The 24,643-nt window shown below is 55.3% G+C and overlaps 1 protein-coding gene and 1 long non-coding RNA gene across 2 annotated transcripts in view; both read left to right on the top strand.

Moving 5' to 3' along the window:
• LOC138684226 (uncharacterized) overlaps window positions 1-24,643 on the top strand; it is a 524,231-nt gene that overhangs the window by 404,822 nt on the left and 94,766 nt on the right. The window lies entirely within an intron of this gene.
• On the top strand, window positions 13,836-22,799 carry LOC138684229 (la-related protein 6-like; the record flags this gene model as incomplete). Its single annotated transcript, XM_069777936.1, has 3 exons — window positions 13,836-14,048; window positions 21,142-21,236; window positions 21,869-22,799. Coding segments are annotated over 3 exons (1,239 nt in total), but the record flags the coding sequence as incomplete, so codon positions are not given.

The raw sequence follows: 24,643 nt of genomic DNA, 5'->3' as shown, positions 1-24,643 counted from the left end.
GGCCAGCGTCCATCTCCACACTCGTTTCCCAAAATGGCTTTCCCGGAGCACTAAGCAGTATTTGCCCCGCCTTGGTCAAGCTGGGAAACGTTGGCCTTTGCAGGCCAAGCTCTCCAAGAGCTTGGATGTCCCGCACTCATTTCCATGAGTGCAAAATCATCGGAGCATTTCCCACCTGCCTCATGACCTGCCCCAGACTGAACATTTTTGGGGTTTGATTTTTTTGATTTTTTTTTTTCCTCCTCAGGTAGTAGGAAGTCAGGTTTCCCAAAGTTTTGGGTTTTTTTTTCCTTACCTTCTGTGCATTATGTGCTCGAGCGGAAAGTAGAGTCAAATGAGGAGCTTCCTTTTGAGGACTAAAGGATGCCTCAGTGCCTTGTTGCCATTGTAGCTGTGAGTGTAGCTGTAGTGGCAGGCATCTGTTTTCTTATTTTTAATGTTATTTTTATTATTTTTAGGTTTTGACTTAAACCAACCCTTGTCCGCCTAATTAAGCTTTTTTTATTGTCTGACACCAGATCTCACAGGGACAAACACAGCAACAGTATCTAAGCAAGGGATCAGGCTGCACGTGCTCAGAGGGGTGGTGGGATTTGGTTAACCAGCCTTAATGTTGTGGATGTCTGCAACTCTTGCATCTCACGTTACGGCCCTGTTTGCCATGCCCCTTTCACCTCTGGTTCCTTGCCCCAGGTACGGTCCACAGTGAGCGACTTTGCTGTTTTCCTCACCATCGTCATCATGGTGCTCCTTGACTTTGTGGTTGGGATCCCATCGCCGAAGCTCCAGGTCCCCCATGCGTTCAAGGTAATGGGGTGTTTTGGCAGGTGGGGGTGCCACAAGGTGATGCCGGGGCAGGGCAGGGCTGAGTCTGGAGGAGATGCTGGTGGTGTGACCATCTCCTCTTCCACCTCCAAGTGCCTTGCTTCCTCCTGGAAAGGAGAAGATGGCCCCAAAACTAGATGCCTACAGGAGAAGTATCTAGAGGTGCTTGCAAAGAGGAGACTGGCACTGCTGAAGCCCACGGGAGAGGGGGACATGAAGCCAGGGCTGGGAGGTGCTCTGACACAGGGAGGGAGGGGAAAATGAAAGCCAGTGGAGTGCCTGGGCTGGGAGACGATGCTGATGTGTGGGCTTTGTTGCAGCCTACCAGAGACGACCGCGGGTGGTTCATCAACCCCATAGGACCCAACCCTTGGTGGACGGTGTTGGCTGCGCTCGTCCCAGCTCTGCTCTGCACCATCTTGATATTCATGGACCAGCAGATCAGTGCCGTTATTGTGAACAGGAAGGAGCACAAGCTGAAGGTAAGGGCCTGTGAGAGATGACGCCAGCCCCAGCCCCTTCTGGGCTGCAGGTCTGGGGAGAAGCTCTTATTCCCGATGCTTTCTGAAGGCATTGGTTTGGGACAAGGTCAGGCTGCGTGGCAGGATGCTCTCCTGGATTAGCGATGATGCAGGGAGCAAGTGACAGGGCAGTTCAGATGAGCAACCTTTTGGAGGAGCAAATTAATCTTGGAGCAATATAGAAGCGCGTTTTTGTTTTAAAATGGCAGCAGCAGCAGGTGCGGGGAATGAATTGTTTTGATGCGCTGCCAGGGATAACTCAGAGTCACACCTTCCTTGCAAGTGGTAGAATTTTCTTTGTGAGTGAAAAAAATGGTTGGGTGGTTTTGGGTTGTGGGTGGGTTTTTTTTGGAGAAGTATGTATCGCACAAGCTCCCCATATCCCTTGTGTCTGAACTCCTGCCAGATTTTCACGCCAGGTGCTTGTGCAAAGCCTGCATACACCCTTACTCGTTTCCATTTCTTGTTTTAAATTCTGAAGAAGTTGACTTGTGCTCGAGCAGGGTTTGAGTCTGACTTGCGACGTTCTCCTTGCTCTTGTGCTATGGGATGCTCTGTTTCTTGTTTTCCTGCCTGCAGAAAGGATGCGGGTACCACCTGGACCTTTTTGTGGTGGCCGTGATGCTCGGGGTGTGCTCTGTGATGGGGCTGCCCTGGTTTGTGGCTGCGACCGTCCTGTCCATCACCCACGTGAATAGCCTCAAAGTAGAGTCTGACTGCTCAGCTCCAGGAGAACAACCCAAGTTTCTGGGGATACGAGAGCAGAGAGTCACTGGCTTGCTGATCTTTGTGCTCATGGGCTGCTCCGTCTTCTTCACTTCCGTGTTAAAGGTGAGAGGAAAATGCAAACCACCCAACAACCGCGAGCTTGTTGGAGGTTACCCAAAAACAGTCCCCTCTCTGCAGGCCTGAGTAGTTAGTTGTGGAGCGGAGGAGGAGGAGGTGATCCCAACCCTTGGGGCTTGACCCACGGTGGGAACCAGCCTCCGTTAGGCTTTGCAGCCCTTCAGGCCCCCGTTTGGTGTGCTCGAGGCGAGCGAGCAACGCAACTGCTTGAATTTTCGGGTGCCTTTCAGGCCCGCCCATGTTTATGGGTTACAGTTGAGCATATTCAGACCAGCACGTCTGCTCTCTTTCAAACAGGCAGCCCTTTACTGGCTGCAATTTGCTCCCCAAACGCCCCGGAGCAGCCGTTCCCAGGAGCTAAACAGACTGAGGTCATCCCCGTGGGCTTCCTTGCACGTTCCTCCCACAAAGTAATCTCGTCTCTAGGCTAAAAGGAGGCCTGTGGCCTTTGCCTGTTGCCCCAAGAATAGGCAGAAGTGTTTTTCTACCGCCACAGAATGCGGCATAGGGTAGCACGGGTGAAATCGCCTATTTTCCTCCAACCTTTCTGGAAAATAGGATTATTCTGAGGAGAGGTAACTCCCAAGTTCAGCCTAAAGCAGAGCCTTAGCTCACTCGTGCGCACAAAATCTTTAATGGTTAAAATCTGACCCATCTCTAAGCCTGAACGGAAGCTGGAAAGCTTCAAGCAATTTTAGGCAGTGCCTGTGGAAGAGGGTGGTAATACTGAAAATGCAATATAGAAAAAGAAACGATTGCATTCTTTTCTTTTTTTTTCTTTTTCCCCCCAGTTTATACCAATGCCTGTGCTTTATGGCGTCTTTCTCTACATGGGTGTGTCGTCGCTCAGAGGAATTCAGGTATGGACTCTTTTACAGCGTGCAGCATGTCGGCTCCCTGGTATTTTGTCTCCGTAGCAGCAGGGAAAAAAGCAGTGGCATGGGAAGAACTTCTCGCAGAGCAAGCAATGAAACTCTTTTGTGTAAGAAAAAGATTGGTGGAGGCACAGGAGGTATATAGGGCTGGGAGGACCAGGCAAGTTCAGCGCTCTCTGTTTCAGGGTTTAGGGCCGGTCAGTGTTTGGTTACGTGAAAGCGGGGGAATTCAGTGCAAAGGGAAGGCAGTTTCTACCACTGGTGGAAATCCTCGCTGGGGGATTCAGTGGGCCAAGAAATGCTAATAATGGAATGGCATGGAATAGTTGCCGTTTGGTGGGCATCTCTCAGGGGCAAGCCGGTTGATAGATGGAGCGAAGGGAAAACGGGTGCTGCTCCCAGGAGGAACGCGGTGGGATCCAGGATTTCTGTCGGCAAGCGAGATGCTGCAAACTGCCTCCACGTCTCGAGAGGGCCAGAAACTTGCCGCAGTCCCAAGGTGGCAACCTTTCCCTTTTATTTTGCAGTTCTTTGATCGCTTGAAGCTGTTTTGGATGCCGGCGAAACACCAGCCGGATTTCATCTACCTGCGGCACGTGCCCTTGCGAAAGGTGCATTTGTTCACGGTGATCCAGCTGACCTGCCTCGTCCTGCTCTGGACCATCAAGGTGTCCCGTGCCGCCATCATCTTTCCCATGATGGTAAGAGCTGCCGCCGCTCAGCAGCGGGGTGTTTGCAGCGTTGGAGCGAGAGGTGGCATCGTCTCTGAGCTCACCGCATCTTCCCTCTTATTCGTGAAGGTTTTGGCTCTCGTCTTTGTCCGGAAAGCGATGGATTTCTGCTTCTCAAAGCGAGAGCTCGGCTTTCTGGATGACCTTATGCCAGAAAGGAAGAAGAAGTTGGACGATGCCAGAAATGAAGCCGGAGAAGAAGAAGAAGAGGTAAGGCTTGCTGGGTCCTCGGGGCTGGACATCTCCGTCGGGCTGTGAGATTGCCTGTTTCTCTTACAGCTTGTCTGGAAACGTTGGGGGAAGATCAGCACTCAGTCGAAATAGATCCCAATAGCCTGGATCCCACGTTGTAACCTTTGTTTCCTCAAGTAGCAGTGAGCTGAACAGTTGAATACAGGTGTAATTTTTAAAACGAGTTGTTTTTCACAAAGGTCATTATCATTATGATGATTATTATTAGATGGTGATGCTGCTGCTGCTGCTGCTGGCAAGATTTGCTCATAATCGTGTTTTGAACACACAATCCCCCTGCCCTGAAATCTTTGGAGTGAACGGTTTCTCCCCTGCTGCACTAATACTTATAGCTGCCAAGGGGCAGAAGGGGAGGGCAGACTGCTAAGTTTGTGCTGGGCATTCAGCTTATCTCCACTTTGACCAAAGACAGAGAACGTGATTTGTCCCTTTTTAACATCAGGAGTCCAGGAGGGCGATGGAAGCTGCTGCTGCTGCAAGTTCAGTTCAGCTGAACGTGGGGAAGACCAGTGACGTGGATATCCCAAAGCAAGGCAGTGACAGGTAAAGCCCCACCAAGCGCCAGGACCCCCGGCAAGATTAGCTTGAAGGTGTTTGGCAGAGTTTTCTCCACTTGCCTCTTTGTGGGGCATCCCACAGAAACCAGCAGGCAGCTTGGTGGGAAAATCAAATTCGGGGGCAGGGCTGCAGGAGGTGATCGCAGGGCTCTGACCCCAAGCAGAGTGGCTGCAGCACTCGCGTTTGACCCCCAAAGCTTGCATCATCAGTGCCTTTACGGTAGCTGGAGATCCTCATACTTACACATGCGGAGTTGCAGGCGTGATCTGTACCAGCAGTGGCTTAGGAACCCGGACCGGGGCTAAACCCCAGCAAGAGCCTTTGCACAGAGCTGTTGCTCTGCGGCTCCCCGGCTTGCCTCCCAAAACTCCTCATCCAGCAAAACCTCCCACGCTTATGCGGAGCTTTGATTCTCGGGGCTCCGCTGTTCCTCTTGCTGATGCTAATGCCCTTGGTGGCATCAGTTCCCATAATCACGGATTGCTATGTAAAATATTTATTGCAGGACTGATCTTTCTGAGATTATTACCCTGGATGAAATGTCACAAACGACCGTATGGAAGGCTCTCACTTTGAAGACAGAAACCCTTTGAATCCAGGGAGGAAAAAGGTAAAGGATTGCACGTGAACGTGACCGTGCTCCTCTGCAAGCGACGGCGCACGCCTACGCTTTTCCCACGCTTTGGCCGGCAAGGCTGAGCAAACGGCCTGTCCCTGGGAACAGGCAGTGAGGACCGTGGCATGCAAACCAGCTCCTCTCTGCTGGGGTGGTCCCCCGAACAGGGCTGAATCAGCAGCAGCTGGCAGGTCTTCCACTGATGATGCTCTCCCTCTTTTTCTCTTCCCTTCGCCTTTCCCCACTCCCGCTTTTCACGTTTAGGAATCTTGACTTTGAAGGAGAGGAGTGAGAGCGTGACTTGGGGATGTGCCAACGGAGACGGAGGGAGAAAGCGCTTTGTTTCAGTTGGAGGATTCCCATTAAAGCCATGCAGACGTTTTCAGTTATCCTTGGTGTGCTTCAGGCATTCAGTATCTCTAGACCAGCAAGCTGAGGTGAACGTCACAGTCAATGGGAGTTTGGTGGTGTTAAGTCTGCGTGCGTACGTGCGTGTGGGGGTGTGGGTTTGTAGTGGTAGAGGGACTGCTACTGCTTTATCATTCAGTGCTGCTCTTTTAATACCTAATTCCTCTTCTTTTTTTTTTTCTCTTTTTTCCAAATGTAAACTGGGAACGTCCAAAATAATTTTCTGTTATATTTGATGCATTCTCCACTTTCTTCTTCATCACGACCGGGTTTTTGTTCTGGTTTGGGGTCCTGGCTTTAATTCACTCTTATGTCTCTTACTGGTACGAGAGGGATGCCCTCTGTGGCAGGGCAGCATAGAGAGCGTCTGAGCAGTTGGCCTAAGGTGAAAGAAAAGCATTTGCTCCCTGCGCTCCAGTTTTACCTCTCTTGGTTTGGTTTGGTTTGGTTTCTTTTTTTTTTTGCTTTGGCTCTGCCATCAGCCTGGAAGCTGCAAAATGCAGAACTGCCACCTTCTTGTCCCCGGGCTGTAAACTGCATCTAAGGGAGCACTTCAGGTATTTGATTTTGAATACACCGTATGGTCACAGGAGCGGCCAGATGAGACCTGGGGCTCTGTGTCCCTGGGCTGCCCCCTCTGTTGTTCCTCCACTTTCCTTCTGTATTTGGTCTGGCTGAGTTGGAGTTCCTTTACCCCACAGCAGCCCTCGTAGTGCTGTGCTCTGTACTGGTAGCTAGAAAGCTGTTGATAACACAGCAGTGTTTTGGCCATGGCTGAGCAGTGCTGGCACAGCATCGAGGCTGTCTCTCTAACGTTCCCCCCCTCCCCAGTAGGCGGGGGGTGGGCAAGATCTTGGGAGGCGACGTAGCCAGGAAGAAGGCGTACAGGCAGCAAGAAGAGGCATCTAGGTAGCAAGTAAATCTTAGGTCCCTTCAGATGCTGGGGACCCTGCGTTCATGCAGCATTGGGCAGACCCCAGATGGATTTTCCCTTGGCACACTGTACAGATCCTGCCTGTGGAGAAGTTCCTCCTTTTGGTCATTCACGGTGTTATACAACTTTTCTTAGAAGAAAACAACTCTATGCGTAAAGGATGTTCACGCGCGGACTTCTTGCTGTACTTTAGATAACGGCAGGGCCGCGCAGGTGGCGTAATCGCTGGTACCAAGCAGGAGCTGCCTGGAGGCTCCTCTGTTACAGTCAACGAGCTCCGTTTATCCTGCGGCCAAGGGACATGTGTAGGGACACAGCCTGAAGGCCACGCTGTAGGTACAGCGCGGCACAGACCTGCACCCGCTCAGGTTAACTGTTAGGTGGATCCCTAACTCCTGGAGGTACAGTGATCTCCCAGTCAGGATCTCTGCACCAGGCTGTTAAACTGCACGGTAACTCGGGAAGCAGAGAAGGTCCAGATCTGGAGGGGATGGTTAAGCACAGGGCCTCACGTTGAACCTCCTCCTCTAAGCTTGTCCTGTGCTTACAGGGTTCTCGAGCCTCTCGGGCATCTCCCAGACTGGCCGGTTACTCCCAGCTCCCTCGTTCCTGCCTTCCCCTCCCTGCCTGCCTGCTCCACCTTGGCCCCTGCAGCAGCACTCAGCTGAGCACCCTCCGTTGCTCCTGGGGAAAGAGCGTCCTCCTTGCTCTCCATGGCGTTCCCCCAGCACACGGTGCTGTAGCAAGGACAAGGCAGTCAGAGACAGACACAGCCTGTTGAGCAGAGCGTCCTGCACGCAGTGCTTCCGATAGAGCAGCTCAGGAGCAAGGAGGTGAGCTGGGTGTGCTGCCTCTCACAAAGAGCATTGTACATCGGCGACCTTCCCCGCTGGACCCTCTGCAGCCTCTCTTTTTCCCGGCGTTGTAGGTGTTAGGTTGTGTGGTTAAAGGTTCATCTCCACAAACACAGAGGAGGACAAAGGAGCAGTGGCAGGCAGGGGAACCCCAGTGACCTAGGCAGAGGCAAGGGAGCACCCTGCTGTGGCTTTTGCCAGGGCTGTCGCAGGAGAGGGATCGCCCACATTGCCTGGGTATGAGGCTCACCAGACAAGTATTGAGTCTCCCTTGCTCAGCTCACAGACTGACGGGGGGGATGCGCTTCTGTGGCCATGCCCTGCCTCTGAAGCCCGGCCGTAGACAAAAAACTGGCTCAAACTGTGAAGGTTACCAGGCAAGACGTGACGGGGTGCACGTGTGTGGCAAGGTCTGTGCGTGTGAATGTCTGAAACTGAATTCTGAGCTGTCAAGCAGAAGCCTGCTTCTTGCTACACGCAGCCAGCGTGGGCTGGTTGTAAATTTGGGTAACACCTGGAATAAGCAAAAGTGGCATGTCCCGAATCCTGCAGTTAATACAGAGCTAGGAGCCAGAAGCCTTAATTCGGAGGCTGATCAGGCCTCATACTGCTCACATAGACAACTTAGATTGGGAAAAGTGGGGGCGTGGGGTTCCAGAAAGAAGAGGTGGTGGCAAAAAGAAGGGTTCCCAGCAAGAAGAAGGGATCTTGAAGAGAAGAAAGGGACCCAGGAAGGAAAAGGTGAAGATCCTGGCTGGAGGAAATATCCTGGAAGTGGCGGAAGATCTTGGAGACCAGAGAGCCGCGTGGAGACAAGTGCCAGGGGATGCCCAGGGACCTTGACCAGCACCCTGCGAAACTGGTAACGGCGAGCAGCTGCACAGCAGGAACCAAGGTGACGTTCTGCCTGACCTTCCCGGGCCTGCAGTAGCCTCCCTGCTGGGAAGGGGAGTTGGATCAAGCAACTGCAGGATTCAATAGGAATGCATTTCACGAAGGTAAAGAGGACACAGCAGTGGCTTGGAAACGCTGGTTGGTTTAATGGTAAAACTGGAATTATTCTGTGAACTGTGCATTCCTTTTAATATGGACTTAACTTCAAAGCAGCTATTTTAAATTGTTCTGACTTCACCTTAATCGACACCTGCAATCTTCATCATCTTATCTTCTCCAACAGCGACACCACACCCTGCCCCTCCCCACCCCCTGCAAAAAAACCCCAAACCCAACCCAGGAAAAGAAGGACTTCAAGGGCAAGCTAGGCAGCAAAGTTGTGCGAGATTGGTCAAACTGCTCAAAGTTTGCAGAGAGATTGGAGCTTGCAATTCAGATGTGCGTCGCTCAGCATGGGGAGGGTGGTACGCACCTTTCACTGGAGTCAGAGGGAAAAACAGGGAGAAGGGAGCTGCAGCGTAAAGAGTAAAGAAGGACACAACATTCTTAGGAAAACTCTCCTTTTTCTTTCCTTTTCCTTGCTCCTTCGCTTCCAGAACTCCGTGGTCGCAGTTTGTGCTGCCTCACCTCCAGCACAGCGTGCAGAATGAAACGACTGTCACAGAATTCGTCGTCCTGGGGTTCTGCAGCACCCCAGCCCTGCAGCGCTGCCTCTTTGGCCTTTTCTCTGCCCTCTGCTCTGCCACTCTGATGGGAAACGCACTTGTCTTTCTGCTTATCTGCCTGGACTACTGCCTCCACAGCCCCATGTACTTCTTCCTCTGCCACCTCTCCATCGGGGACATCTGCTACACCTCCAGCAATGTCCCCCGTATGCTAAGGAGCCTCCTTGGACAAGGCAGAACCCTCTCCGTTGCTGGGTGTGGGGCACAGATCCATCTTTATTTAATCTTTGCACTTACAGCGTGCGTGCTGCTGGCCGTGATGTCTTATGTTCGCTACGTGGCAATCTGCCGCCCCCCGCGCTATGCCCTCATCATGATCTGGAGGCTGCGCCTCACCCTTGCCACGGTTTTGTGGGCTTTGGCGTTCGTATTTGGTACACTGCAAGCCTCTCTGGCTTTACACCTGCCTTTCTGCGGCCCCTGCGAGGTTGTCCAGCGAGAAAGCTGGAGGGGCACAAGAAGTTGGCACAGGACACAGCCAGGGCACCTGACCCAAACTGGCCAACAGGGTATTCCATACTATGCGACGTCCCATCTAGTATAGGAACTGAGGAGTGTGGGGGGGGAATCGCTGCTCGGGGACTAGCTGGGTGTCGATCGGCAGGTGGTGAGCGATTGCACTGCGCATCATTTGTACGTTCCAATCCTTTTATTATTGCTGTTGTCATTTCATTAGTGTTATCATTATTAGTTTCTCCTTTTCTGTTCTATTAAACCATTCTTATCTCAACCCACGAGTTTTACTTCTTTTTCCAGATTTTCTCCCCCATCCCACTGGATGGGGGGGAGTGAGTGAGCGGCTGCGTGGTGCTTAGTTGCTGGCTGGGGTTAAACCACGGCGGAGACAGAGTCACAGCAGCACAGAATGGATGCTGAAAGGGACCTCTAGAGATCATCCAGCCCACCTCAGCTGCGCGAGCAGGGTCAGCTGCAGCAGGCTGTGAGTCTGGTTCTCGAAGGTGCCGTTGGCTGCGTTGCTCCCAGGTTGTGGAGCTCGCATGGGAAATGGGCAATAAAGAGGGATGAAGTTTCCAGGCACTTTCTGGCCTGTGCAGTGATTTTTTTTTTTTTTTTTCCTTCTGATTTTTTCTCTCCCCTTCATGGTCTTGCAGCTGCCCAAGGTGCAGCCAGACAAGGGGAGGAGGGTCCCTGCGTGGCCTGCAGCTCCCTCCCTCGCCATTCTTGGGGTGATTTGGGGTTATTTTGGTGTGTCAGTGAGGCAAAGCTGGGCTCTCCGGGGCTGAGGTCAGTGGGACCCGAGGAAGGCCGTGATGGTCTTGAGGCTTTGAAGGGCTTTGCACCGAGCCCTGTCCCCGCTGGAGGGGACGCTGGTGGTGTTCAAGACGAAGGCCTTGCAGCCCTTGCTGTCGTGTGTGCCCGTGTCCCCCCCGGCCCCCGAGGTCTGTCCTTGTCGCAGGGGCTCTGTGCTGCTTTCTGCGTGGGGCCGTGTCCGTGAGTCCTGCAGGGAGCTGTCTGTCCTGGCTTCCCCACCAAAGGGCTGCTCCCCCTGGGGAAGGGGAGAGGGGAGTCGTCCGCGTCCCGCCCCACCGTTGCCTGCCCCGCTGGTGGTGACTCGGCCCTGGGGGTGGCTCGGTTCCCCTCGGGGCTTTCCCCGGCTCGGATCTGGGGCTCAGCGGGGCTTTTGCACCTCTTGGGTGCTGTTTCTTGGTGCCCCCTGCTCTCCCTCCCCCTCCCACACAGGCACGGAGCGGTTCTGGAGAAGGAGCTTTTAATTGAAAAGACAAGAGGAAAGGTCCCATCCAAGTTGGTCTAACCCCTCCCCACCCCCCTCCCTGGCCCCTCCTTCAACAAGTACCCCCCCTCCTCTCCCACCCCCCACTCCCCCCATCTCCATCCCTCTCACCCCTGTCTAATCCCCGCCCCCCCTCACACCCCCACGTTGGCCGCAAGAGCCCTGCGCTTGCTGGGTGGCATTGGCAAGGAGCTCTGCGCCTGCCTCTTCCTCCGCTTGCCTGCCGTGGCAGGTGGGGATGGTGGCAGATCCATCCCGGCATCCTCCCACAGCTCCTGGGGCTCCATCCCGATGATGTTGAATATTTCTAGGCTCAGCATGGCGTCGCTGAGCTCGGGGATGCAGTAGTCAGGGGTGAGCATCTCCTCAGGCAGCGAGAGCGAGCTGAAGTCGCGGTGGGGGGTGGCTGCGCCGGTGCCACCAGCGTCCCCGGGCATGGAGCTCCTGCTGGGAGCATGCTGGTTGACGCCCACTCCATCTGGGGAGCAACCAAAGAGCACTAGGGCCTCTTGCAGAGGCACTTTCTCAGACGCTGCAAGTTCACCTACAGGCTCCCCAAGGGCTTGATTGTGGGGGTCAGCACAGGGGCTGGGGGGGACGTCACTGCCTGGGCGTGCCCCCACAGGGGTGGCCATGCTACAGGTGTTGATCTTGGCCAACGGCCCCTCGATGTTCTCGTAGCCGGGGATGGGTGTTGGCATCGCTGGGGGGGCTGGGGCCATCCCTCTCTCCGCTCCGCTGGTGCCAGCAGGGTCCCCAGACATGGGGCTGCTGCTGGGACCATCCTGGCTGACCCCCACTCCATCCAGGGAGCAACTGAAGAGCCTTAGGGCCTCTTCCAGGAGCATCTCCTCGGACACTGCAAGGTCGCCTGCAGTGTCCCCAACGGCTTGGTTGTGGCTGGCAGCGCAGGGGCTGGGGGGGACATCGCTGCCCAGGGGTGCCCCCACAGGGGTGGCCGTGCTGGGGATGTTGATCTGTGCCAACTGCCCCTCGCTGTGCTGGTAGCCGGGGATGGACAGTGGCAGCTCCAGAGGGGCTGGGGCCACGCCACTCCTCTGATTTTCACAGGGTGTGAGGTATTGTGGTTGGCCCTGGGGGGTCCCTGGGGCTGTCCAGGCCAGGGGGGCCCCGCAGCCCCCGGGACGCCACAGGGCAGCACCCGGCAGAGAAGCGGCGCCTTGGCCGAGCGTGGCGGTGGCCGGCGGAGGCAGGTGGGTGGTTGTCCACTGGATGCGGAAGACGCGGGGGTCGAAGAGGCAGCCACATGGAGCTCTCTGCAGCCCTGTGTGGGTGAGGGGGAGCCGTGCTGGGGCGGGGGGACTCTCCAGGGGCACCCGCCGAGCCGGCCCCGATGGCCGACATCCCCCAGCTCTGGGCCAGGGGCGTGGGGAGCTTGTGGCCGGGGCGATCCCCACAGGGTGAGCTGCTGTGCCGGTGGGACGGGGTTGCAAATCGGGGAGGAGACTCGTATCTAGGAGGTGAAATGGGAGAGGTGGCCCCAAATATGTGGGAAATTCTCTGCAGATGGGCTTTCCTGGGCACGCGCTGCCCGGGCGAGGGCAAGGATGCTCACCGGGGCTTGCTGAACCCCCATGTGAAAAGTGCCAGGGGAACGGGTGTGATGGGGATGGGGAAGGTGCCAGAGCAGACTGGGGTGCCATACCTGCTGGTGGTGCCTGGGGGGCCTGGGGTGTCCCCCCTGCCAGGGGTGCCCGGGCTGCAGGGAAGGGCTGCTCCCGCGCGGGCAGGCGGCACAGGTTGGCTGAGCCTAAGAGAGAGAGGAGCGATGGCCAGCGGTCACCTCTGCTCTTGCCCCCCAAGAGCGTCCCTGGGCTGCAGGGGTTGGGGTCGGTCCCTACCTCGGGGGTAGAAGGTTTTGGGGAGCGTGAATGGCTGGAAAAGCTGGGGCGCCGGGGGGCCCCAGGGCCCAGGCAGTGGGAGCTGCACTGGTGGCCGCGCCATGGTCCCTTCTGGCTGTTGGCTGCCAAGGACTCTTTGGCGTCTCCCCGGAAGGAATGCGGGGGCTCCCTGTGTTCCGCCCCACCCCCAAGAGCCTCCCCAGCTCCTCCTGGGGAGGGAAAGGGTTAAGGGAGGCTGGGGTGCCCCCGGGGCCTACAGGCGGCTCTCAGGGTCTGCGGGTGCAAATCCTCTTTGCTTTCAACAGTATTTTTCCGGTGGGGGAAGAAGAACAAGTTGATTCAGCCGAGCCGAGCGGGGACCAAGCTGCAGCCGCAGCCTCCTTGCGCCAGATGGCAAATGCGTTTGCGACTGTTGCCCGTGCTTCTGTTCGCTGCGTTGACCGGAGCGAGGCAGAAATAGGAAAAAGGACCTCGAGGGCGCGAAGGAAGGTCACGCGGTGTCGCTCGGTGGCACGCTTTCCCCCAGCCCTCGCTCCAGTAGTGCTGTCAGGTCTTTTAGTCTCCTGATGGGAAAAGCAGCAGCTCTGGATCCCCCTCGGAGGGGGCGGCGCTTTCCCTGGGTGCGTGACACCCAGGAGGAGACGGTACCCGCCGCCGCGTGCTCCCAGAAAAGGACTGGATTCTGCCCAACGTCCGGTGTCGGGGCGCTGGGGCTGTTTGCGCTCTACGGGACCCCAGGGATGGGGTTAGTACATCCCCTCCTCGTGCTTGGAGGATTCGGCACTAGCAAGGACCCCCTGGTACCAAGGACACAGGCCTCTCGCTCCCGCTGTGTGAACAGTGTGTGGCCTGGGGGAGTCGGGACAACTGCCGTGAACCAGAGGCCAAAGATCTCTCCTGGCCTGTATCCTGTTAATTAAAGAGATGGCGCTCTGTTGGTGAGGCACCTCTGGCTGCAAGATTGCGCAAGGCCATCTGCTGCGTAACTTGTGGCAGGGACCGATGCTGGGGGCGTGAAGGCAAGCGCGCTTCTAAAACCATAAAACTCCGTTTCATTTCAGAGCGCAGCTGAGCCACCCCGCTCCTCAACACTCTGCCATCTGCACCGCTGTGGCTGGGACCGGGCAGTGCTGCACATCCCAAAGGCCACCAAGTCACACCCGTGTCCCTGCTGCTTTGCCGGGAGCTTCTGCGATGCGAGCGATGTTCTGGGGGCTGATCTCTTGGACTGCAGCTACTCTGTCCCTGACCGGCAGCTGGTCAGGAGGGTTGCGTCCCAGGTGGAATTCCACCTCTCTGACGAGAACCTGGCCAAGGATGCTTTCCTCCTGAAACATGTCCAGAAGAACAAGATGGGCTTCGTCAGCATCAAACTGCTGACGCCCTTGAAGAAGGTAGGCAGCCCGTTGCGTTGGCCAGCCGGGGTGGGAAGTGGCCTCCACGTGGAGGATGCCTGGGTGTCTGGGTGTGCTCTGGCTGTCTGCGGTGAGGTGCTCGGGGAGGTCCAGGCTCTGCTCAGGCTGCCTGTGTCCCGGCAAAGCGCTGGTGGTGCAGAGCTGGGCCCTGCTGTCTGCCTTCAACGTGCTGCAGCAGTTCTCCACCCAGGGAGGGTGGCTGGGGAAGCGGTGAGGGGTCCTCAAACCCCAAGCCCAGGGCTGGGTTCACCTCTTCTGCCCGTGGTTCCCCCAGGCTGCTTTGAGAGAGGAGAGCTCGTCCTCCGGCGCTGAGGCTCCTTTACATTTGGGTTTGGGGCTTTCTCTTTTCTTTTGTTTTTCATCACGATTAGATGAATGAGCAGCGCAGTTTATTAACGCAACGGTACAGGTGCTTTTGGATTGCCCGTGATAAATAGACTGTCTGCAAAGCACGTGCAGGTGACAATACCGTTGCCTACAGGCGCGTTAAATGATGAAAGAAAAGAGCTCTAAAGAATTCTAAGTTTCCCAGGGAAGCACTCGGTACAGCCGAGTGTTCAAATCTCACGCAATAGGCATCCCTATGGCGGGGGGGAGAGAGGCTCAGCCCATCGACTGATGCCAGAAGTCAGCGATGTCCTCCCGACTTGTCTGTGATGGTGTCTTCCCTGGCATTTCTCCTCTCTTAAGCCCTTTTATGTTTTCTGAGTTTTTCGGTGGAGCTTGAGTGACTCTAGTCACACATACCTTTCCTTTGATTGGTATAAAGTTCTCTCGGTTTGATTTTAAAGGTATACACTAGAGAAAATTCAGAGCGCATGCTCAGTGGGGGGCGGTCGCACCTTGGAGGTGGGTAACTTTGGGGGTGGAGGTGTGTTTTGGTGTTGTAATGAGCAAAGTTCACCCAAAGGACCTGCTGTTGCGTGTGAGTACCCCAGAAGTGGGCACGTGTGATATAAACCAGAAGTGTAGGGCGTTAGCTCGACAGAACCGCCGTTATTTTACCTCCTTGCTTCAGTGGATTCAATGCAGGGACCAAGCGTTCTCGTTCTGATCCTTCCGGTTGCCTACCCCTGCGATCACCGAGCCTGGCCGCGGGGTCTCGGCTCCGCTCCACCCTCTGTGTTCCTTTTCAGAGTCAGCGTACCAAGCTTCCCTGGTGTTGCTGACGTCTAAAGTTGCAGGTCACGTTGCTTAGGGAGCTACCACAGAACCGATTCTTTACGTGTGCACTGCGTTCCTCCCTGGAGGTTCACCTTCCCTTGGGGGGCGGCGGGGGGACGTGTGTCATACCGACAAGTCATCTCCAGCAATCATTCCACGGGCTGTCGCTGTGCCCAGGAGGCCCGGGGGTCTCTCCCTGCCCTTGGCGGCCATGCCCTGGGCCCAGCTGCTGGGTGTCCCTGGCGCCTGCTCTGCCACTCGGCTCGCAAGGAGAAGCCTGGTGCTGTTCCTCTTCTCTCGGGCCATGGCAGGAACCAAGCGTGCAGCGCAGAGACCGCCCCTATTAGCCGTCCCCTCTCTGCGCCAGAGCTAAAGCCTATGCAGCCCCGCAGCCAGGAGGAGCAGGGACTTGATGTGGCTGGACACAACCCCTTTTCGTGGGGCGTAAGGGGGGTGATTTCGGCAGCGGCAGCCTGGAGGCAAGCCAAAGTGTAACCAGAGCCATAGGTTGGGATGGTGGGTGCCAAGAGCCCGCCACGGAAGTAAGCCAGGCTTTGAGGAACAAGTGCACGGAGGTGACCCCGGTGTGGTGGAAGGAAAGGTTGGTCGTATTCAGACGTGGACCATTTGGATCCGTGACCAAAGCCCAGCCAGGCAAAGGACAGACAGCTCTTCCAAACTGTCAAAATAGCCCATTGCTGCTATTGCCGTCACATCCCCTTGTCCCACTGAAACCCAGCTGTGCAGCCTTTCTATTAAACACGCGCGTTGGCCGTGTTTATACGGGATACCAAAGGCGCTTCAGCCATGGGTGAAACTTCCACAGCTCACCTGTGACTTGAACCTTTCTGAGAGTTCTTTGCCTACCTCGGTTTGTGGGAAGATGTTCGGATCTTACCTCAAACCCTGGCAAGTCTCCTTTTCCTTTAGGATTTAGTATTTTGAGTACTGAGAGATTAAGAGAGGTAGTCTCCTTGCCATTTTGTGCGTTGGTGCCAAAATGGATCTGTACCTTCAGACTATGTAAATAAGGGCATGTAGGCCACAGACATTCCTTTGGTTGTGGTGATGCCAGAGGTGAAAGACAGGGGTTTGGTTCCCTCTGCAGGAACTCTGCAGAGATGTAGAGAGCATGCACGGTTTCCTCACCGTTCCTTACCAAGGCACCAAGGGACACTTGCTACCACGCTGTCAGGGGAGGTTCGGACTTGACATGAGGAGACATTTCTTTGCCAAGAGGGGGGTCACACCCTGAAACAGGCTTCCTGGAGAGGTGGTGGATGCCCCGTGCCTGTCAGTGTTGAAGAGGCATTTGGACAATGCCCTTAATACCACGCTTGAACTTTTGGTCAGCCCTGAAATGGTCAGGTAATTGGACTAGATGATGGTTGTAGGTTCCTTCCAGCTGAACTATTCCATTCTATTCTGTTCTGTTCTACTCTGCTCTGTTCCCTGTGCTCACCATGAGTCAAATACCAACGAGACTGTTATTTGCCTGAAACGCCAGGGGGGTTTCAGCTCCAGAACCACTTTGAAGGACACATAACACAAAGGTTGCAAGTGGAAACAGGCTATTATTTTTATTTTTCTGAGTCTGTTTCAGAGCTGATGCTCACAAGCCTTAACACAATGTGCCTGTGTAGCCAGGAGCAGGCTGATGCATTCTTCAGTTGAGCTTGAGAAAACATCCTTTGCATCCTGGCAAAGGCAAGTCCCAGAGCTACAGAAAGTAGCAGGAGGAATACAGGCCAAGCAGTCCCTGTTTCCTGAAGAGTGAGAACGTGCAGAATGAGGATCAGGACCGACCACACACAAAAGAAGAAGAAGGAGGAGGAGGAGGAGGAGGTGTGTGGTACCGTGGGGTATTTTCCAAAGTATGACAGGTAGAGGTGAAAAGCGTATTTTTGCGTTCGGCAACTTGCTCCGCCGCTGTGCTTCTTGGCCAACGATGCACAAAAGGCGCTCTCGTGCCGGCCCTGCGCTTGATTTGCGTGCAGGGAGAGGTGAAAAGTGGCAGCTCGTGATGGGGCAGCAAGCCTGGAGCCCTTCCAAGCACAGGCTGTTTTGCCCAAGCCATAAGCCCTGGGGAAATGGAGCTAAGGGAAGAGCAGAGCTCGCTCCCGCTCCCGCTCCAGACTTGCACTGGGCAAGAGAGCCCGAGAGAGGCAGGGCACGAGCGGTGCCTTGGAGGTGCAAGAGCAGCAGGCAGGGAGCTAGGCGAAAGGGCCCAGAGGAGCCCTGACAAGGGGCTGTGCTCAGTGCTACAGAGGACAAGAAGCAACCCCCGGGAGCATCCCTTGGAGCCCGGCCTGGGAGTCCGAAAGCTTCCTCCCCCCGGATGCGGGGCACGAGGCCCACCTTCGTGGAGCACGAGCAGCGGGCACCTAGCCACAACGGCCCAAAGGAGCCCTGGCGAGGGGCCGTGCTCAGTGCTGCAGAGGAAGGCAAAAAACCCCCGGGGACACTTGCTAGCCCACCGTGGGGGAAAAAAAGCCTTCCTCCCCCTAGCTGCAGGGCACGAGAGGCCATCTTCGTGGTGCACGAGCAGCAGGCAGTAACCTAGCCAAAATGGACCGGAGGAGCCCTGGCAAGTGGTCCTGCTCAGTGCTGCAGAGGAAGGCAAAAAACCCCCGGGGCCCAGTGCCAATCTGCGCCGGAGGAAAATTCCTTCCTGACCCCAGAGCTGGCGATCGGCTATTCCCTGAGCACGTGAGCAAGACCTGCCTCCTGGTCCCGCAGGCTGGTCACGCCTCCCAGGGGATGCCCAGCCCCAGATTTCGTCAAGGCCGCTACCCAAGATGATTTTGCTCCTTTGGAGGAAGCTCTCCTCTTCGGGATGCACCCGAGACTCCTCCCAGGCATCTCCCAGAGTCTTTTAGCCTCTGCTCTAACTACCTAATGCCTCAGGTAGCAGCCCCAGACTCTTCCAAGGAAGCTACCCAAGACGATTTTTCTCCTTTGCAGGAAGCTCTCTCCTCCGGGATCGACCCAAGACTCCTCCCAGGCATCTCCCAGAGTGTTTTGACCTCTGCGTTCGGGACCCGAGATCCCAGCTGCCTGCCCCAGACTCCTCCAAGTAAGTAGCTCAAGACATTTTTTTTCTCCTGTAGAGAAATCTCTCAACTCTGACAGCCACCTGAGACTCCTCCCAGGCATCTCCTGGAGTCTTCTGTCCTCTGCTTTACCTACCTAAGGTCTCAGGTAGGAGCCCCAGACTCCTCCAAGGAAGCTACCTTTGAGGTTTTTTTCTTTTTTGGAGGAACCTCTGCCCTCCGGGATCCCCCTGTGACTCCTTCCAGGCGTCTCCTAGAGTCTTTTGTCCTTTTCTTATAAGGAGCTGAGATCCCAGGTAGCAGCCCCAGACTTGTCTAATGAGGCTACCCCGGATGATTTTTCTCCTTTGGAGGAAGCTCTTTCCTCCGGGATCCACCTGAGACTCCTCCCAGGCATCTCCCAGAATCTTTTGGCCTCTGCTTTACGGACCTAAGATCCTAAGAAAAGATAGCTATGAAAAGGCCAAAAGGCTCTGGGAGATGCCTGGGAGGAGTCACAGGTGGATCCCAAAGGGGAGAGCTTCCTCCAAAAAAGAAAAAACCTCAAGGGTAGCTTCCTTTTAGGAGTCTGGGGCTGCTACCCAAGATCTTGCACGAGCAGCAGGCAGTAACCTAGCCAAAACGGACCGGAGGAGCCCTGACAAGTGGTCCTGCTCAGTGCTGCAGAGGAAGGCAAAAAACCCCCGGGGCCCAGTGCCAATCTGCGCCGGGGGAAAATTCCTTCCTGACCCCAGAGCTGGCGATCGGCTATTCCCTGAGCACGTGTGAGCAAGACCTGCCTCCTGGTCCCGCAGGCTGGTCACGCCCCCCAGGGGATGCCCAAGCCCTGTTCTCCCTGAACCTGGAGCCACCTCGGGGCTTCCGAGAGTGGCCAAGTGCCCCCGGCCTGATCGACCTTGGGGGCAAGAATCCTTCCCACGCCTTCGGGCCACCAGCGGGTGCTCCAAAGCACTGGGAGCCCTGGCAACATCTCTGCATCCCACTTCTTACGGCTGCTGCCACTGGTTCCGCAGGGAGTGAGGACGGCGAGCTCTGCAGTGCTCCTCAAGAAGGCATTCCCTTGGTCTTGCCACAGCTCTCCATCCAAAAAAGCCTGATGGCCTCGGGCACCTCCAGGGCTTGGTGGTTCTTCTCGTCTCCAGCAGCCTGGTGCAGCCTCCGGTCTTCCTCCCTCAGCGCCCGGCAAGTAATTCCAGCGGCTCCTCACAGACTTCCTCTGGGATGTCTCTGGGCCGCCTGCCAGGCAGACTGGCAGTGGGACAGGGGAGGCTGCCCCTTTTATAGTGCCCCGGGGCATTGTGACTGCTGCGTTGCCGGGTGGTGGCACTGCGACACGGGGGGGTGGTGTGAGGGGGCCCCCCGTGCGCAGCGCTGCCCGCCGCCCCTCGGCCCAGCATCCTTCGGAGGAAGGCCTTTGGGGCGCCGGCCCCGGGGGCTGTGTGGTGTTACTGAGTCCAGAAGTTTGGCAGAAAATAAACCGCCTTGCGTTCCAGCTTATCCTCAGATGTCAGAGGGGCTGGGGACGGCTGGGTTTAATTTCTGAGTGATGTCCAATTCGACGCTCTAAGGGCGGTCGCGTTCAATGTGCTGAACTATCACGATGAGGGATGCCCTTAATAGCGTACTGCACTCTGGCTTAGCTGCGTTCAACGCACGAGAATGACCAGACTTAGGGAGTTTGGTTGCGCTAACAAATTATCACGACTAGATGAATGAGCAGCACAGTTTATTAAAGCAACGGTACAGGTGCTTTTGGATTGCCCGTGATAAATAGACTGTCTGCAAAGCACGTGCAGGTGACAATACCGTTGCCTACAGGCGCGTTAAATGATGAAAGAAAAGAGCTCTAAAGAATTCTAAGTTTCCCAGGGAAGCACTCAGTACAGCCGAGTGTTCAAATCTCACACAATAGGCAACCCTATGGCGGGGGGGAGAGAGGCTCAGCCCATCGACTGATGCCAGAAGTCAGCGATGTCCTCCCGACTTGTCTGTGATGGTGTCTTCCCTGACATTTCTCCTCTCTTAAGCCCTTTTATATTTTCTGAGTTTTTCGGTGGAGCTTGAGTGACTCTAGTCACACATAGCTTTCCTTTGATTGGTATAAAGTTCTCTCGGTTTGCTTTTAAAGGCATACGCTAGAGAAAATTCAGAGCGCGTGCTCAGTGGGGGGGTGGTCGCACCTTGGAGGTGGGTAACTTTGGGGGTGGAGGTGTGTTTTGGTGTTGTAATGAGCAGAGTTCACCTGAAACATGTCCAGAAGAACAAGATGGGCTTCGTCAGCATCAAACTGCTGACGTCCTTGAAGAAGGTAGGCAGCCCGTTGCGTTGGCCAGCTGGGGTGGGAAGTGGCCTCCACGTGGAGGATGCCTGGGTGTCTGGGTGTGCTCTGGCTGTCTGCGGTGAGGTGCTCGGGGAGGTCCAGGCTCTGCTCAGGCTGCCTGTGTCCCGGCAAAGCGCTGGTGGTGCAGAGCTGGGCCCTGCTGTCTGCCTTCAACGTGCTGCAGCAGTTCTCCACCCAGGGAGGGTGGCTGTGGAAGCGGTGAGGGGTCCTCAAACCCCAAGCCCAGGGCTGGGTTCACCTCTTCTGCCCGTGGTTCCCCCAGGCTGCTCTGGGAGAGATCATGCCTTAACTAAAAAACTGCAGGGAAGCACTGGTGGTGTGATGTACAGGGAAGCTGTGTCTTCTTGCCATGGTCCGGGAGCACAGGCGGCCTTCTCCCACAAATCCTGAAAGGGGGATATTGCTGTGCCATGACCTCAGGTTGATGGGGGTGCAGCCTGCCTCGATGATGGGTTTAGGGTGGTCCCTGCCTGGGGAGACTCACAGTGACACAGTGGCCCCCTCTGTCCCTCAGGTGAAATACCTGACGCATGACTGGTGGCTGACGCTTTACACCCTGCGGTTCTCAGAGCTGCTGGAGGTGAACGAGGAGGGCACCAAAGTGAGGCGGTGGGTGATAGCATATGTCCATACATTCTGTATGGTATGTCTAAATATTTGTTGGTTTTAATATTTTGTACCAGCCGTGGAAACTGGTTTGCTGCTAGGTGACTGTAAAAGTGAGATTTGGTAAATAATTATTAGAAATCTTATACTAACACTATGATTGAAAAAAGAGACAGAAGTGTAGCCAAGTAATTAACTAGTAGAGGTAGTTACTCCTAAGTTTTACAGTTCTTTGCTCTTATGACTGGATGTTCCTGTACATTAGATAAGATTAATATTGAAACTGACCATATATGACTGAAACCATGTTAAGCTCCAAGATCAAAGAACAAGGATGACGAACAAGACTTGAAGGTCAGCCAACAGAATTTGAAACGGATCGGTGGTCGCAAAAGCAGCCCTTTGACTCAAATGAAGAACCGTTGCATGTGATCAGATGTAGGCAATACTATGATACTCAGTTACAATAACTTTTATGTATATGTATACTAATCTGATTAATATGTAATTGGTTACTCCATATAACCTGTTTGTGCTGAAGCTGTGGCACGCGTGCTAGGTGGAACTATCCCCCGTGCATCCAGCGCTGCAATAAAGAATGCCTACTTTCTAAAACTCCAAAATGAGTCTTAGAGAGTTTCTTCGACTGGCTTTTCGGTATCATGGGTCCCCATCCCCGAGTCCCTGCTGAGTGTCCCCCCCAGCAGACTGCTGCTGGCCTGGGAGCTGCTGACCCTGGAGCAGGACGTGCTGCTGCTGCTCCAGAAGAATTTCCTCAAGACCATCACGAGGATGTTCAGCCCCTTCGGCACCATCGCCTCCATCCGCATCCTGCGGCCGGGCCGCAAGCTGCCCTCGGATGTGCGGAAATACACGTCAGACTTCCCCGAGCTGCTGAGCAAGCACTGCGCACTGGTGGAGTACAAGAGCCTGGGGAGCGCTTCAGCCTTGAGGAGCCTTGAGGACCTCGGCCACCAGAGCTGTCCGCGTGGCGAGAGCATCAGGGTGGTCCGGCTCTGCGGGAAGGGCTCCAAGAAGACAGCCGGGGCCGAGAGGGAGGTGGCGGAGGAGCTGATGGACCAGCCGGGTTGGAAAGCGCAGGCGGTGGCCGCGACCTTCCCCAACGGCCTCGGGGACTCCCTGCTCTGCAGCTCCCCGGAGTTGAACGGTGCCCAGGCGCTGCCACCCCTCCTCCTGCACAAGGACCCCGCGGCACCCTCCTGGCCCGGCAGCAACTTCAAGCCCAGCAATTTCAGCAATGCCTTCACTGGATTGCTCCTCGCCAGCAAAGTCTTCCCTCTGCTTGGGACAGGCTTGGGCACAGGCAGCTGCTACGGCCTCTGCTCCAGCACTGAGAGCACTCGTGGCTGCGGCTGGGGGAGTGGGGTGGGTGCCTGGGCACCCTGGCCCAGCAGCCCCTCTCCAGATGCCAAACCTCTTGCCGGCAATCCTCCGGCAGCGACGTGGGTGCCTGAGCCCCTCGGCCTGCGGGATGCGGTGCTTTGCCTGCCCCACTGTTGTCCCAAAAGCGGGGTCATTTACCCACTGTGCAAAATGCCAATATAAACACAGAGCAGAGGTATTTTATTCCAGTTCTTGTTTATGCAAAGATGGGGGCTAGGTGGTAATCCGCAAAGCTAGCACCCCTCATGCCTAAACGGGCAAGCAATTTATACAGTTCAGTTATACATATTCAATTTCCAAAGTTCTTCCAAAAACTATTACTGGGAGTCGCTTATCTCGCACAGTTTCCATTGGGCTAAAGTTTCCCTGCTTGGAATTAAAGGTACAGTGTTCTTTTCTTTTACAGCACATGCTCAAGGAGAGTTGGGGGGGTAAGTCTTTTTGGTGTGGAATTGAGTTGGTGGTCATGATCTCCCCCTGCCACCTTTCTTTACCTTTCCTCCAGTTTTCGAAGATTTTTCTGACTTCATGCCTATTAGCAATTATTCAACTTTTTGGCGCCTCCTGGGGTAGGATGTTCCCTTCTTCTCAGTCTTTTAGTTCTTCTTCAGGGGCACAGTCGTTAGCAAGGCATGCATTGGTTATACAAAGGGGATCTTGTTTCACAAGACCTTTGTGGCCTTTTTCGTGTGGCTTAAGTACATAATTTCTTAAGTACATCATTTCCCCCTGTGGTGGGTTGACCCTGGCTGGACGCCAGGTGCCCACCAAAGCCGTTCTATCACTCCCCCTCCTCAGCTGGACAGGGGAGAGAAAATATAACAAAGAGCTTGTGGGTCGAGATAAGGACAGGAGAGATCACTCACCAATTACCATCACTGGCAAAAGAGACTCCGCTTGGGGAAAATTAACTCAATTTATTACAAATCAACCAGAGTAGGGTAATGAGAAATAAACCCAAATCTCAGAACACCTTCCCTCCACCCCTCCCTTCTTCCTGGGCACAACTTCACTCCCGGATTCCCTACCAACCCCCCCCAGTGGCACAGGGGGACGGGCAATGGGGTTTACGGTCAGTTCATCACACGTTATTTTCTGCCGCTTCATCCTCCTCGGGGGAAGGACTCATCACATTCTTCCCCTGCTCCAGCGTGGGGTCCCTCCCACGGGAGACAGTCCTCCATGAACTTCTCCAACATGGGTCCCTCCCACGGGCCGCAGTTCTTCACGAACTGCTCCAGCATGGGTCCTTTCCACGGTGTGTAGTCCTTCAGGAGCACACTGCTCCAGCGTGGGTCCCCCGTGGGGTCACAAGTCCTGCCAGAAAAACTGCTCCAACGTGGGCTCCTCTCTCCACAGATCCGCAGGTCCTGCCAGGAGCCTGCTGCAGCGCGGGCTTCCCACAGGGTCACAGCCTCCTTCAGGCACCCACCTGCTCCGGCATGGGGTCCTCCACGGGCTGCAGGTGGAGATCTGCTCCACCGTGGACCTCCATGGACTGCAGGAGTACAGCCTGCCTCACCATGGTCTTCCCCACGGGCTGCAGGGGAATCTCTGCTCCGGCGCCTGGAGCATCTCCTCCCCCTCCTTCTTCACTGACCTGGGGGTCTGCAGGGTTGTTTCTCTTACATGTTCTCACTCCTCTCTCAGGCTGCCATTTCTGTCTGTCCCAGCAACTTTTTTTTCCTTCTTAAATATGTTATCACAGAGGTGCTGCCTTGGCCGGCGGCAGGTCCGTCTTAGAGCCGACTGATATTGCCTCTGTCGGACACAGGGGAAGCTTCCAGCAGCTTCTCACAGAAGCCACCCCTGTAACCCCTCCCCGCTACCAAAGCCTTGCCACACAAAGCCAATACACCCCTCTTTGAGACTATGAGATCTCTTCATATGAGTCTCATAAGTCTCACTACTTCATTTTATCGTTACATATGCTCTAGCCATGGCTTGTAAAACCAGTCTCTTGATAGAACTTAAAACAACACAAAGTATGATTGTAATAATGACAA

This window comes from Haliaeetus albicilla, unplaced genomic scaffold (genome assembly GCF_947461875.1).
Source record: "Haliaeetus albicilla unplaced genomic scaffold, bHalAlb1.1 scaffold_58, whole genome shotgun sequence".
NCBI lineage: Eukaryota > Metazoa > Chordata > Aves > Accipitriformes > Accipitridae > Haliaeetus > Haliaeetus albicilla.
This window is presented reverse-complemented; position numbering and strand designations above follow the sequence as displayed.